Source organism: Vulpes lagopus, chromosome 18 (genome assembly GCF_018345385.1).
Source record: "Vulpes lagopus strain Blue_001 chromosome 18, ASM1834538v1, whole genome shotgun sequence".
Classification (NCBI taxonomy): domain Eukaryota; kingdom Metazoa; phylum Chordata; class Mammalia; order Carnivora; family Canidae; genus Vulpes; species Vulpes lagopus.
Window position 1 is genome coordinate 44591837 of NC_054841.1, and position 15813 is coordinate 44607649.

At 41.4% G+C, this 15813-nt stretch overlaps 1 protein-coding gene across 6 annotated transcripts in view; it reads left to right on the forward strand.

Annotated features, from left to right (window-relative positions):
• CFAP61 (cilia and flagella associated protein 61) overlaps positions 1-15813 on the forward strand; it is a 270399-nt gene that overhangs the window by 119029 nt on the left and 135557 nt on the right. For all 6 annotated transcript variants that reach the window (XM_041732553.1, XM_041732556.1, XM_041732555.1 and 3 more), the window contains 2 exons: positions 953-1159; positions 4516-4650. In XM_041732553.1, the coding sequence (XP_041588487.1) occupies positions 953-1159; positions 4516-4650 (342 nt within the window). The remainder of the gene's footprint in view (positions 1-952; positions 1160-4515; positions 4651-15813) is intronic.

Here is a 15813-nt window from a genome sequence, read left to right on the forward strand (position 1 = left end):
CCCACTTTCCTCTGAGCTATGTGGCAGAGGCTGTAAAGACAAAAGACCATGATGGGCTTGGATATAAACTTCAGTTTCTTGAATTTTCTAGTACCAGCTTTGCTGATCACAGAGTAAATCAGATTCCTTGCATTCTCTAATTCCTCTTTTTGAAAGTGTGCCTTTAGGACAATTCTACTATGGAAAATAAGAAGAAATATAAGTAGGTGCTTTGCAATGTGTGATAGTTTGATTTTTCCTGCATATCAGGTGTGTTTACTGCTATTCTTTTGAGAGAAAGTCAGAGTCACTCTGGATGGCACCCCCACCTCATGGTGTGCACTACTGGGCAGTAAAGCAGGACCAACTGACTCAAGTACCCAGTTATCATGGATGAGCCTCTGCTTCCTTGCCCCAGTGTGGGGGACAAGGAGTGGTAGGCAGAACTGGCCCCATAGAAGCAGGAATGGAATGCCTGATATTTTCTAAGTAAACACCAGTTCTTTAAATCACTTTCCACAATGTAACAATAGAATACTTGTGAGCCATAAAAAGTTTAATGCCTATGGACGAGGCCTAGCCTTGTGGTTTTATTGTACGCCAGCCCAGCCACTCGTGCCGGTCAAAGTGTATTACCTGTGAGATGGCACTGCCCACCCTAATGGGTGAATAGAGAATAGTCACCTGGCCACTAGCAGAGACTCCAGGCTCTCGGTGTTTTTAGCAACCATGGCTATAAGGAACAAACTCCAAAGCTGTGTGGTCATCCTTCAGAGCCAAGCCATCAGAACTTTCAGGAAGTGTAAGTTTGGGTTTTAAAAAGTTGAACAATGAAAATGAGGTAGTAAATTGCAGGAGAGAAAAGCACATTTATTACTCTTGTACCTAAGCTAATATTTAAAAGATTTTTATCACAAAATGCTGGGCACTTGTTTAAAACATTCTTAGATGTCCTTACCCTCCTCTTTTTTAGGACATAGAGTACATCCGGTCCCATTACAACATTGAGGATTTCATCTACTTTAGTCACCACCAGCGCGAAGAACATGGGCACCTGTATCATTTTGCTCTGAACCCTATTTTCCGGCACTACACCAAGTTTTTTCTAAAGGAGATCCTCCGTTTAGGCTATAAGTCTTGTCTCTACTACCCTGTTTATCCGCAGCTCAGGGAAGGCAAGGTAAGAGAATGTCGTGATTCATTTTTCCAGCATATCCATACTTGTGACCTCCTTTGTGTTGTGTACTGTATTTTATTGCTTCCTTGCCGAATGGATTTGGATTATAACATGGCTCTGAATTTTAAAGGGCCATATCAGGGGATCCCTGGGTGGCGCAGCGGTTTGGCGCCTGCCTTTGGCCCAGGGCGCGATCCTGGAGACCCAGGATCGAATCCCACGTCGGGCTCCCGGTGCATGGAGCCTGCTTCTCCCTCTGCCTGTGTATCTGCCTCTCTCTCTATCTCTCTGTGACTATCATAAATAAATAAAAAAAAAATTAAAAAAATAAATAAATAAACTTGAATTTTAAAGGGCCATATCAGCCCTTTTATTTATGACACTGTAGTGAAAGTCCAGAAGACTGACTCTCTGAAACATTTACAACCATTATAATTAGTAGAACAATTTGATGGCTTTTTCCTATTGACAAAACAGAGACTGAAAAGTCTGCAAAAATGCCCTAAGGGACATGAAAGTCAAATGATTTCTTATGTGCATTAGTGAAGTGCCAAAATGGTCCTGTTGTGTTCTCCAAACAAAGAACATTTTCATTTGAACTCATAGAACAAATCAGTTCAATCCTATAAGGTTGGTGTGTTGTCACAACTTTGCAAATAAGCACTATAACCACTGCCATGAAAGTGATGGATAAAAAGTAGAGATGTATGAACACGATGTAGCCTTTATGTCATAAATACCTCTATAGCTCTGCCTAAGACTGTTGTAGCTCTGCCTAAGACTTATGTAGACTAATCCTTCTGTAGTTATAGCTCTGCCTAAGACTTATGTAGTTATAGCTCTGCCTAAGACTTATGTAGACTAATCCTTCTGTAGTAAACACTCTAAGGTGTAGTAGCCATGATATATACTTGCACGTACACACAGCAAGCTCTTCATCTGCTTCCTCTTGCTTTCATTTCATTTATTTCATTATTTCATTTCATTTATCTCATTTATTTCTCATTATTATATCTCATTTTTTCATTATTTCATTTATTCTGCTTAGTCTTCAGAGCACTTTTCACTAGCTAAACTATATCTTTTACCACAAAAGCAGAGGTGTTCTTCTGTCTTGTTCAAAGCTGCATCCCAGTCCAGTGTCTAGAAGAGTCACATACATGTGTGCATGCACACATCAATGTGTACACACAACACACACACACACACACACACACACACACAGCATCCTGATTGTGCCACAGGCAAGGATCTCTTCAAGCTGACTTCTCAAGGTATTATTTCTGGCAAGTCGATCCCTCTGTCACTGACAGCTGGTTCTCTGCTCCATGTGGACTTGAGAGGTGATGAGATTCAATCACTCGGCCAGCTAGAAGTTGTCCCATCACATCCCATTCATGGCCAAAATCTTTCTCATGCTCTGCCCAGAGTCCAAGATGTTGTCACACTTCTCTCTTACCATAAATGAACTAAGCAGATCTTAAACATAATCTTATTTATTAAATTTAGGAACAGTCTAAAGTCTATCAGTACATTCCCACAACTGGTAACTTTGCCAATGTTTCTTATTTAACAAAAGCCCTTTGGGGAAGTACAGAGGGAATGAGGAAGAAGAAAAAAACATGGAAAAGATTTTCAGTGAGATGTAGAATATGCTCTACTAATGATTTTTTCCTTTCAAAATGCATGTGATAGCCATGTGAATGTCCTAGATTTAAACTTAAGGATATGGAAAAGTAATGGTTTTGCTGGAAAATCCTGGTCCCGCACATTTTCTTTTTACTTTGCATTTGGCCAGTCACCAATGTGGTGACCTTCAGGATGTGATATTAAATTCTTACTTTTTATTCATGACATTGCCTGCATGTGCCCAATTGGTCCGGAAAGTCCTTTTGCATCTGTAGTAAAAAATAGTATCTTTGACATTTCATTGAATGTTCATATACTAACCTCAATCATATAGAGTCTAGAATAAACTATGCACTGTTTCACATAGGATATAGAAACACATTTGGAGATAGATTTTTCCTCTCACTCTGCCCTTTCAAGAGATTCACACATACACCTTTAAACCAGCGTGGGAAGTAGAAACAGATAATTTAGGTAAGAATTCCCAAAATCTGCTATAAATCCCTTGACTATAGTAAAAGTGAACATGGGGCTCACATCATGAAGATGATTTTCCTTACCCACTCCTGCTAGGACATTTACTGAGAGATCCTCCAGGCATAAAAGCATAACTCTAGTTAGGAATTCCTGGGTTCTATTTTTCAGTGTGTAAAGTGAGGGTGTCAAGTTCCATGGTGAAAGATTTTAGAAATCCCTTTTGGAAACTCTTAAAAATGCCTAGGCCCAGGTGTGTGTGTGTGTGTGTGTGTGTGTGTGTGTGTGTGTGTGGTGGGGTGGTGGGGATGGGGGGCAGGGAGGTGGTTGGTTTCAAAGAGCAGAAGAATCAACTGTAAACCATCTTATTTATTAAACTACACCTAGTTTTAGTTGAATTTTACTTGCTTCATTTTCCAGTTTGAATTCCATAAATATATCATTACAGACTTTGGTGTTACTTTTAAGGTTTAAATAGTTGAAATACCCTGAGTTAGTTTCACTAGAACCCCCTCAGATTGCATAAATGTGAAAGGAATAAAAATCACCATGTTCAGTTTTCTCTGCCAAGTTTTAAAAATGGGGTAAAATGAATATTTAACACATTCTCCTAAAATATGATTTATTGTAGTCTGTTATGGTAAGCATAAATCCGGCACATAATTTAGCGTTAATATAAATCAAAATAATATGATCCAGTTTCCCTACCCCCACCCCACATTCCGGTTTCATGTTTTTGTTTTAAAGCACTTATTTTATCAACAAAGGTCCAGTCGAAGTAGCTGTGACTTTCACAAACAGGAGGATTTCCACTTCCGTGCTCAGCCTCCCCACAAATGACATTTTTATCTCCATGCTTTCTTAAAGCAGCTTGTGCCAAACACGCAAAGGTTAACAGGACGCAAATAACACAGCTTAATGGGGTCAAATCAAGCTGATTCATGATCACTATGGAGAAGAATATCCTCCTGGGGAAAATACTTGTATTGAAAAATCCCATAAACCAAACCACTTGTTTATCTGTCATTCCCACAGAGATAGTAATGTAATTACTCTCGTAATTATCTTCATTAGTGTCAGGCATTATCTACAATTCATTCCTCTGCTCAAAGAGTATGTTTGTTTATTTGCTGATTTTTCCCCCCCTCTCCGATTTGGCCGAGTTCAGACTTTTGTATTTGTAAAGCCACACACAGGCATCTGTGCTGCGCTGCTCTGACATTCTCTCCCCTAAAACAGAGATTGCTGTCTTTCAGTTCCAGAGCTCCTCTGCCCACTCCCTGACATCCGCCCTTCATTACTTGGTTCCCGTGCGGCCTCGACGACAGATTGTCTATCCTCTGGAAAAGCTTGGCATCAATGCTCCATCAAAGGCGGTCTCCAAGGATCCGGTGGGTAGCCGGGCGGCAGCAGGCAGGGAGGCGCCGTGCCAGCGCGCGGGCGTGGCAGATGGGGTGGCAGCACTCTCTTCTCGGGAGCAGGCTGCTGCTTAATTACAGGGAGCCTGGAGCTCACGCCCTGACGGGGTGCCCTGCGGAGGCACCCCTGCTGCCCTTTCCCTTAGGTGGTTATTTCACCGAAACCTGAAACAGGAGTGGCCTCATGATCCCTGGATGACAGACACCACAGGGACACTTTATGGGCTCAGCTTCGTCTCAGCCAGCATAAGTGGCTTGGAGTCAAACTCTGCATATTTCTGCCTTCTTTATTCTTCCTCAAAGGCAGCTTTCCCCTTTCCACTGATGTTTTGTCCGCCAGGCAAAAGTGGTCATTCACAAGTCAGGCAGAGAGAGAAAGTAGAGTTGGCTGTCTTTGACATGTTTGGGTCCTAAGCTGAGTTTCTTTTAACTCCTCTGTGGGGAGTCAGGATGATTAACAGGATCATATTAGCTGCCCTGGGGGTGGCACGGGGCTTAACCTTAAAATGAACCACCCTGTGATGCTTTTACTACCAGAACAGAAGAAACCAAAATAGAACCTGGATTGCACTTTCAATGGAAATATACATGTGTGTGCACGCAGGGCCGTGTTCAATGTATTAACTGGCAGAAACGTTTTTTTGTCAAGTTGACTGACATATGTAGGCTTATAGTATTTGTATACACTCCTGTTTAAATAAGGCAGAAAAAAATTTCCTCGGTGTGCTGACATTTGTCCCTTGTGAAAGAGGGAAGAGGAAAATTGGAAGGTTTAAGCTCTCTAAAAGGTAGCCAAGGAGTTGCTAGATATGGTGCTCAAAGAAACAGCGTGGGCACCCCCAGTGCTGCAGGAAGTATCACCCTGCTGCCCCAGGTCCCACTCTGCATATGGCTGCCCTACGTGGGGCCTGGTGACACCTGCTTACAGTAACCAAGGCTACTTAAATTCAGCATTCATCTTTACATTTGTAAAACAGACAATGCATTTATATTTCTTTCCTGATAAGTTCTAAATTTATATTTGAGTAACTAAAAATCAATAGCAGTCCTTTCCTATCCTCTTTATTGTGGAAAATGTCAAGCACGTACCAACAAAGTAGAGAGAGAACCAGATAAAACAGGGCTTCTCATACTGTCTGTGCTGAAGGACCTTATCTTCTTTTTTATAAATGTACAATCCATCATAGACTAATAGTTTTATAACAGGTGAATTCCTTAAAAACGAGTTTTAAAACAAAGAGAGACAAAATTCAAGTTCAATTTTAGACTTAACAGACACAGAATTACTCTGTCCAATTGTTATAAAAGCTGCTGAATGCTTCTTCTCAGTCTCTATGCTTACATCTTTGAAGGCCAATGACAATTTGCAGATGGGCACCTGTCTTAGACCACATGTTGAGCAGCACTGAAACTCCCAGATACTTGGCACCGAGCTTCAAAACTTTCCAATTGTAATTCTTGGCCAATTTTGGATCTTCTGCACCTCCACCCACTTCTCCTCCCTTCTTATCATTTTGAAGCAATTTTCAGATACAAATATTTCATCCAGGATCAGAGGTATGATCTAGGTAGCAGGACCCACAGCACTGCAGCTCACGCTCTGTCCATGCTAAAGGTAAGAGTGCCCGAGCCCATCTGGAGGACCTTTGAGATGGCCACCAGATGATCTGTTTTTTGTGTACAGATCCTGGGATTTGACTCCTTTGGAATGAAAGCCAAGACTCATAGGTTTGGCACAAAAAGAGTGCCTTGAGGTCAGAGAGGGTGACTTCTTCTATTGCTCAATGAAACATAGCTCATATAGAGTCATGCTGATACCAGGAGAAGGTGCACCCTCACAAGGATGCAGCTTCTATGTCATATCAGGGTAAGGATAAGAGATGCTGCCCTTATGCAGACACTGCTGAGCCTGTTTCAAGGATGGATAGACCATATTACTGGGTGAGGAGAAGCCCTCACATGGGTCTGGCACCTTAAGCCAGTCCAGGGAAGGGGAGGAATCTAGAGCTGTCACCTGGTTATCAAGAGCAGTGTTTTCCTGAACACCAGGACCTTCTCCCTCACCCCAACCCCCAGGAGTCTTGAGAGCCTAGAGCTCCAGGTAGGGAGAAAGCCAGAGAAGACATTTTGTTTCATGCAAAACAATTTATCATTGACTTTCCAGGTTGTGAGATGAAATCATTACTTACATTTAGTAACCCTTTCTGTGATGACCTTGGTGTGCTGTGCCCCCCCACCCCCCCAAGAGCCCTGGCTCAATTCAAGGCACAGCAGAAGATGTATTGTTTAAATCACTGGTGCAAGAAGGTAGCCACTTACCAGCTGGGTGGGACTGATGCTCGGTACCTGCTGTGTTGTGCTGCATTGTTTATTGTATCAGTGAATTTTGTGTTCAGCAGAAGTGTTTCTTCTGCTGCTACTTATTGTATTCCTCCTTGAGAAGATTTCGGTAAGGATGTAGATTTAGCAAACAAGATTTAGTAAAAAAATTTAGAAATCTTAGAAGTCTGATCACAGGACTATCAAGACTATAATCCACGTGAGTTGGGCCTGGATATTCAAAAGTTAAATTGCTATATTATTTTAAATTAGTTTTTTCTATTCAACATTTTAGGTGGATTTAACATTTTAGGCCAATTATCTGAGACAAGGAGAGCCAAATAAAATTTTTTTAGGAGGAATTTCTATACAGTCCTAAGAACATTGTTTTCTTAGCAGAGCAATAGTGTTGCAGCCATTGAACTTTGTGAAATTGAGTGACTGTCATTACTAAATGAACTCCTTTTGTTTTCCCTTTAAGTTTGATATCATCCCTAGCACATGGTGGCTATATGGCTCCCTCACCATGTCCGCACATTTCTCTGGCTGGGCACTTGCCTTTCATACCTTTTATCCTACTTAAGCCATTTCAGAGTTACCATCCATTCCCTTGCTCTCTCCTAGGAAGCCAGTCTTCAAGGGAACAGATCACTCCAGGCATGAGTAATGGGATAGAGAGTGTTTCATCTCAGTGGGTTGCCAATTTGAATCTGGCACAAGCCAGCAGTGATTGAAATTCATCACTGGATGGCAGGGAAATATGCCCCCACCCCACCTCAAGGCTCTGGTGGTTTCTGCCTGGTTTGGATGATAGGTGTCCTTGCCATAGTATCTTCACTACTGTTATTATTAATTGACAGCATGCTTCATATTGGGAAAACACATAAGTGATTTTCATCACACATTACAGAGGTAATATTTTAAGATTCGTCATAATATCTCCAAAGATTCATATCTCCACAGTCAACCAGGGCTGATTCATGGATAAGAGAGAAGGCTTTTTCCTGACCAAGACCATAACCATGACCAAGTCAACCAGAGCCAATTCATGGATAAAAGAGAAGGCTTTTTTCTTCCAAGACAGGCTTGGAGGACTCATTTCTCAGCTTGAATTGGGCATCTTGGCCTCACATTGTGAGAACTATTGTGACGAGAATTTTTATTAGATGAATCAGCATATGGCCCACATGCATGAAAACTGTGATCAGGGAAACACTCAAAATTCAGCTGAATTAATTGAATGTCCATATTAATTAAAGACTGTGGAGCAATTTGAGCCATGTGTACTTTGGAGTGGCTCTGTTTTCTTTCCTTTCCTGCTCCCATATAGGGATTCAAAGATAACTATGACCCCTGCCTTCTGGGAGCTTACAGGCTAGTGTCAGTATTAATGCAGGACTGGTTGGGCCAGTTAAACCAGGGACAGGAGAAGGCCACACTGGCCCATGTATCGAGAGGCAGACTTGGGAGGAGTAGCCACATTGGGGTCTGCACAATCACTTGGTAGGGAATGTGTTCCAAGGCACCGTTTCCTTTCGAAGACCATGATTGCAAATGAGTCTTATTTGTGATATGAAATACCAGAAAATCTGCTTGGAACTGAAACAGCTCCTACCCTTGCTTCAGTATCATAGATGCTCCCTATCATCCACTCCAGTGTCTTTAGTTCTTTCTCCTGGTTTATAGTATGAATTCTTTTCTTTTCTTTTCTTTTCTTTTCTTTTCTTTTCTTTTTTTTCTTTTCTTTTTCTTCACAAAATTTTTGGGACCAAACCAAGCCATCATCTTTCAGATGACACAGGAATCCTACTTTCAGGGCAATCAGTACCTGTTGTTATTTTTTGTGGTGGTTTATTAGCAATGATCTTTTTAAATCTTGACTAATGAATTCTTTGAGGCTTCCATTTTCCTTTTGTCCTTCTACAAAGGAAAATGACGGTTTATTTAACCCCCCCTTCTCCAAGCTAAGTGCTGGCCTGCTTTTTCCTGGTATGTGATCTCTCAGGAAGATGTCACTCACTGGCATTCAGTTACTCTTTGAATTGTCCCTTTTCATCTTGGCTGTTCTTCCCCGGTCCAGCTATAATTACCATCTGATGGACTGTTACTGGATACTGTTTCATTTGTACATCTGCTCCCCTAGGAAATTGCATTATTCTCGCAGCACCTGCTAGATTTTCCCCAGCCTAATTGTTCCCCAACCCCTTCTTCAAACTTGGAAACTTTCACTGTCTGTGGGTTAGACTTCCTTGGTTGTACTTGTGGTCAGGGTGCGTGGGTGTGTTTTAAAATCAGCCTGTTAGCATCTCCTCAGTAGAGGCTGCTAAAAACACATATATGTGTTTTTCAACATCGTATATGCACTGATCATCTTAAGGTGACCATGGTGATAGTATCTTGAAATGAAATTAACGCACTTTAAATCACTTCCCAGGAGTCAAGTGTGCTTTTTTCAAGCCGTCTCTTCAGCTGTTGGTGCTACCTATAGGAGATGTATTTGCTATTTATGGTGAACCCTGTACTCTGACGTTTTAAAGTAATTCTCGTAGATTCCTTCATGAGTTTCTTTTTTCTTTGAACAGTGCAAGTTCCATGGTCATTTCATTCCAATTCTCTGAACACTATCTAGTTTAGTATAATATACAGTATATACATCTACATCAGCCTGACTCCTATGACAGTGACTTGTTCTCATTATTCTCATAATTCTTTCCTCTTAGAAAGGTTACAAAATAATAACAACAGCAACTACTTCTACTGACAGTATTGAGCTCTTACTAAAGGCCACCCGTGAATCATCCCATTTCATGCTCACATCAGCACTTGTAAATAGTAACTTCTACTTCCCTCTTCCATGTACCTAAAGAAAACAGGCTTGCGGAGGAGGGTAAATGGCTTGTCCAAAGACTAGTTCATTGACAGAGTTTCAGATCCAGGCAATTGGATGCCAGAGCGCCTGCCTTCAACCATATATATATGGTATATATATACTCTGACCTAAAAAGTAGAAGTGCTACTACCACAACTCATTTTAGGAAAGCCAAACCACAGAGCTTTTGGGATTTCCCAGATCTTTGGCACCAGCTACCTAATCAAAAGGTGACCCACAGATAATTGGCTTTTCCCTGGAGAGGTTTGCATTTTCCTCCTGGCTAAGTTCTTCATTCTTGAGTCTGATTCCAGGCCGGCCTGACCCCAACTGAGCTCTGTTGGGAAGGAGCAGATGCACAGGGCCAAGTTGGTGTGCCGGGGTCAATTTATAGACACCAGCTGATCAGGCTGTCAGCACTTCTCTCTCCAGCTTATTGTTGCAACACATTTGAAATTATAGTGGCAGCTGTTGGGAAAGGAGGGAAAAAATTAGGATCCCATTCATAGGTTATGTTGTTATAAATTTCTCCATATTCAGTTCCATGCTACATGTGACTTCACAGTGTTCCTTAGAAAGTGCTCAAGTGGGGCAGCCCAGGTGGCTCAGCGGTTTAGTGCTGCCTTCAGCCCAGGGCCTGGTCCTGGAGATCCCAGATCAAGTCCCACGTCAGGCTCCCTGCATGGGCCTGCTTCTCCCTCTGCCTGTGTCTCTGCCTCTCTCTCTCTCTCTGTCTCTCATGAATAAATAAATAAAATCTTAAAAAATAAATAAATAAAAATAAAGTGCTCAAGTAAGTGAACGCAAATGAGTTCTTCAGGGTGTGATAAGCTAAGAAACTGTGAAAAGTAAAGTTACTTCTTAACAGACTCAGCATCATCAAAAATCAATCCTACATCTTATCCTCATTTTCTAGAATAGATATTGTAGGAAAATCAATATCTCCTTCCCTCCCTCTCTCCCTACCTCTCTTTCTCTTTTTTTTCTCTTTCTCTTTAACAGCTTTATTGAGACCTAAGTCATATACCATACAATTCACCAGTTTAAATTGTACAATTGATTGGTTTTTAGTATATTACACAGCTGGGTAACCATCACCATCTAATTTCAGAAGTTTTTATGTCACCCCAGAAAAGTCACTCCCTATCCACTCCTTCCCCTAGGCAACTACTAACTTACTTTCTATTTCAATGAATTTACCTATTCTGGAAATTTTGTGTAAGTAGGATTATACAATGTGGCATTTTGGGACTGTCTGCATTCACTTAGTATGTTTATAAGGTTCATCCATTTTATTGTGTGTATCAGTACTTGTTTCCTTTTTATTGCTGAATTATATATAATATCATTATATACTCCAATTACATATAATTACAATTATATACTACAATTATTTATATATATATATATATATATACTACATTTTATTTATACATTCATCAGTCAGTGGACATTTGAGTTGTTTCCACCATGTTGCAATGAACATTCTTGCACAGGTTTATATGTGGCTATATGTTTTTATTTCTCTTGGGTGTATATTCCTAGGAGTAGAATTGCTGGTAACTCTATGTTCATATGGTAACTCTATGTTCAACATTTTGAGGAACTTTCAAACTGTTTATACAAGTGACAGCACTTTTTTGCACTCTCTCATTCTTGGGTTAGACCCAACATTTCTGCTAATAAGTGGTGAAGTGCTGGTCAACTCAAGGCCATGGGTGGACAATGTACCTAATTACTCTTTCAGTCCAGAGGTGGGCCTTTCCCACCACTCCTGGAGAGAGCATCATGCTTGGTAATGTACACCCATACTAATAGCTTTAGTTATTTTGAAAGCAGAAATTTTTCTAAAATGTGATTTCTCCTGATCTTATCTTCCTTGCCTTACCCTCTCTGACTCATCAGTCTCCCGTTAGCCTGCTTGCACATTTAGAAGAACCCCAGCAGCAGGGGGGAAAAGTGTCCATCCAAACCACGAGAGTGAAATGGAGGACTTCTGATTTTTAAGCCACCAACATGTCCTTTGTTTGAGTCCACTTTTACTAGTGTTACTGCTTTTAAAACAGCTCTCAATAGCAAAAGAAGATCCTGAGGCTTTCCTGGATGCTGATCGGGTTCTTACCACAACCTAGTAGGAAGAAAAAAAATGCATTCCGTTCCCTGCAGAGCCAGAGTAATCAATTCCATGGAGGTCCAGAAGCACCTCAGGGTACATCAGCTGCTTGCTGCAGCGCTCTGGAGGGCCATGGCCAGCCAAAGGTCCTGGGTGGACCTGCACTCCCTGGGGCAGGAACTGGCCTTCACAGCTAAGTGGCTTCTTCACAATCTGCCTTCAGGGAGGAAAGGCATGGCAGCACCAACAGGAGGCTTTACTTTGTGTATTTTAAAGTAGCTAGGGATATAAATTGACAAAGGGGACAATTAGAGCTGCAGATGCTGACTTAGGAACTGACATCTTTTCCTCTTGACTAAAAAAAAAGTGTCCTTACAAAAGCAATAAATTTTTATGGTTGAAGCTTTAGGAAAAATCAATAGAAAGAAAATCTGTAAAAACTGTAATTATCTATCTCCAGATTATCTTTTTTAATATTTTGTTTTTACTTTTAGATTATTTTATATGAAAAAAATGTGGTTAAATCTGGTATTTCTTTGAAACACACTTTTTCACCGAATATGTTATGAATGTCTTTGCACATTACTAAGTATTCCAAAGTGTCCTTTCAGTGGTTGTGCTTGCTATGTGACAAGCAACCCTTAACGGTCCATGAGTACTTTCTGTGCCAGGCTCTGTGTCACACACCTGCATGGATTGGCTCACGCCGTTCTCACAGAAATTGGGGTGTCATTGTCTCCATTTTGCAGTGAAGGAAACAGGTTAGGAGAGGTTTGGTTACATAACAGGGCATTAAGCCCAGCAGGACTTGTGGGAATAATGATGAAGCCACTTGATTTCTGTCTTCCGTCACTCTGTAAATATGCTCCCCGTGGTGGGTTTTCCTCCGTACCCAGGTGGAAAATGGGCAAGGCCTGTGACGTTTATGGTCAATTTTCGGTAACAAAAAGTTGTGTGGGTCGCTCCAAATCACAAAACCTCATCTTCATTCCACAAAATGTCCATCCAGTTTCATTTCCTGTAACAATCAAAACTCAATTTTCATCCAAATATTAGAGTTCCCCTTTCTGCTGCTGAGGCCCGTAGCTGGGGAAGGAAGGTAGAAAGGTTCTCTTCTAACTGATCATGCCCCCCACTTATTTAACATCTATTTAGCTCATTATATATAGTTCAGGGGTTTGTTTTTTTAAGCTTGTTAGTTTCCTGTTATTTAGCTATATTCCTGGTTCTTTTGGAACTGGGGCCAGGGCAGGGAGGAACAGCTGGGGGAACAGGCACATCTGTACTTGACTGCTACTGTCATTGGATAGCTCGTGCTTTGTGGACTGGACTCCTCTTCTCATTGGGTGAACAGGCACATCTGTACTTGACTGCTACTGTCATTGTTTAGCTCCTGCTTTGTGGACTGGACTCCTCTTCTCATTGCGGGTGCTTGATTTCCTCAGAGATTCCTGTAACTAGGGGCCTCCCACCTGCATCCCATACTGCAGGCAGTGCACCCTCTAGTTCTGCGATCTGAATCTTAATTTTCCTTTAAGGTGGCTCTATAGGAAGAACCTACAGTAAAAGTTCATACCTGTCAACAGATTGCCACTGCAGGCCACCTTTCCTTCATCACCCAGCAGCAGCTGGCCTGCCCATTGTGTCCTTCAGATCCCTAGGGCAGAAAGTACATACCAGTCCACTGTGGCCACTAAGTGTGGAAACTCACATGAGGATCTCTGAGGGCCCCCAAACCCTTGTCTTGAGATATAAAGTGAAAGACGAGGCCATCCCTCTGTCTCCTCTTCAGGGTAGAGCATATCAACGTTTCTCATTGAGGCAAGCTCCAAAAGAATCTTCTCTTTTATCTGTTCTTCTTACCCTTTTATATTTTCATTGTGAATGAGGGGTTTAAAAGTCATTTAACCAGTACTTGCCCACCTGCTTTGGCATTTTGTGTAAGAGGAGCTTCTTTGGAAGGCAGCATCCATTGTCTTCATGCTTGTGATATCTTGTGTGACATAACTTACCCAAGGCTCAGGCTTTGGGATTGTGGGATCCTCAAGATTCACTCACCACTGTTGTTTGTAGCCAATTCCCTAATGTTGGTCATTTCAGTTTTTTCCCAAATTGCAACATTATGAACAATGCTATCATGTCCATCCTTATTTTTGAGAACATTCATCATTATTTCCTTTCAGTAAATTCCTAGGAATTGTTTTTGGGAGGTCAAAGGTAAAACTTTTCTTTAATTTTAAAAAAATCAAGTTTTAGAATTTGAAAATGAAAGTTATGATTCCTCACTTTAAAAAGATGATTTCTCTTTTGCATTGTGTTTGCTTTATCTATGTAAATCATCAACATGCTGGAAACCCTCTTTTTTATTGTCAGATATAAATGTTTCAAGTCGGATAATGAGGTCTATAAAACGGCCATCTTCCATTTTCTCATTTTCTTCTGGCTCAACTGAATCTCTGCTTGGAGTCTCAACTCCACCTGATGGGAGAAGCAATCTCCAATTCCAAGTAAATTTCACCATTTAAAGTGTAAATGGCATGTATTCAGGAATTTTCCCTCTTATTATTTTGAGTGGGGAAGACATCACAGTTCTCAGGAATCTATGAAGTTTCATGGTGTCATGGATGGCATGGAGGGGTTGTGGGGGCCATTGTCTGGTGCTTGGGTTGTGCCTGTCCTCACAGGCATCCATAAGGTTTCAGAACTTCAGCTTGTCCTCAGTCCATCCCTTATTTTCACATCCAGGTGCCCAGCTGGCACTTATTACTTGCAGTGGAACATTCCCTCTTCATGGCCTTGAGAATTCTTTGAGGCAGGCATGGTGTTGGATGGAGTGTGCTCTTTCTCTCTTTCTCAATATATATCCCTCTTCCCTACACCCCTCTCTTTCTTCCCTTCACTCTCTCTGCTTCCCTCTCTGCCTATCTTCCTCCTGCACCCTTCTGGGCTTTGAGAAGCTCATGACCTGCCTCATCTTTTTTCTTGACCTGGCACCACCCTCAGCCATCTCCACCCTTCTCAGAACAGGTGGCAGGGGCATCTCTGTGAGGCACAGATACCTCTGCTCCTGTATTCTCCATAAGCTCTGTGAGGATCCTTTCATTTTCTTCCACTTTTATGGCTTTAACCAGAGGGAAGGAGAGGCCTGTACTATACTTGTCTGGTTTTTCCTCCAACTTTCCTCCTCCTTCTAGTTTTGGGACAACAGACTTTGCTGTCACCATGTGTTCTTTTGAAATCTGTCATTTGAGGCATCAACTCTGACTTCTGATACTCAAAAGTCAGGCTTTTTTGACACTCAAAACCCTCTCAATCTGCCATCAGTTTTGAAATGAAAATATAAAAAAATAAAAAAATAAAAAAGAAATGAAAAAATAGAGAACTGGCCTACTTACTCTCCTATGGCATGTCAACCCAATGGCCAATGTCCCTGGCTGCTGCCTGAAGGATCAGGAGAGGTCATGAGTCAACAGGGACTTGGCAGGAATGAAATGCATCTGTTAAAATTAAATAGTCCACCCCTCATAATGACCAAGAAGGCCTCTGTAGGGTTGGCCCATTCCCTCAGGCCCTAGGAGGAATTATAAAAACACAATTCCATTCATTATGAAGTGATTTTATGTCAGTGGATGCACATATTCTAAAATATTATACATCTAACTTTTAGGTCTTTTCATGAAAGCTTTAGATGTCATATCTTATTTTTTTTCAAAGATTTTATTTATTTGAGAGAAAGAGAGAGAGAGAGCACAGAAGGAGACTGGGAGAGAAGCAGACTCCTCACTGAGCAGGGATCTCGATGTAGGGCTCAATCCCAGAACCCTGGGATCATGAC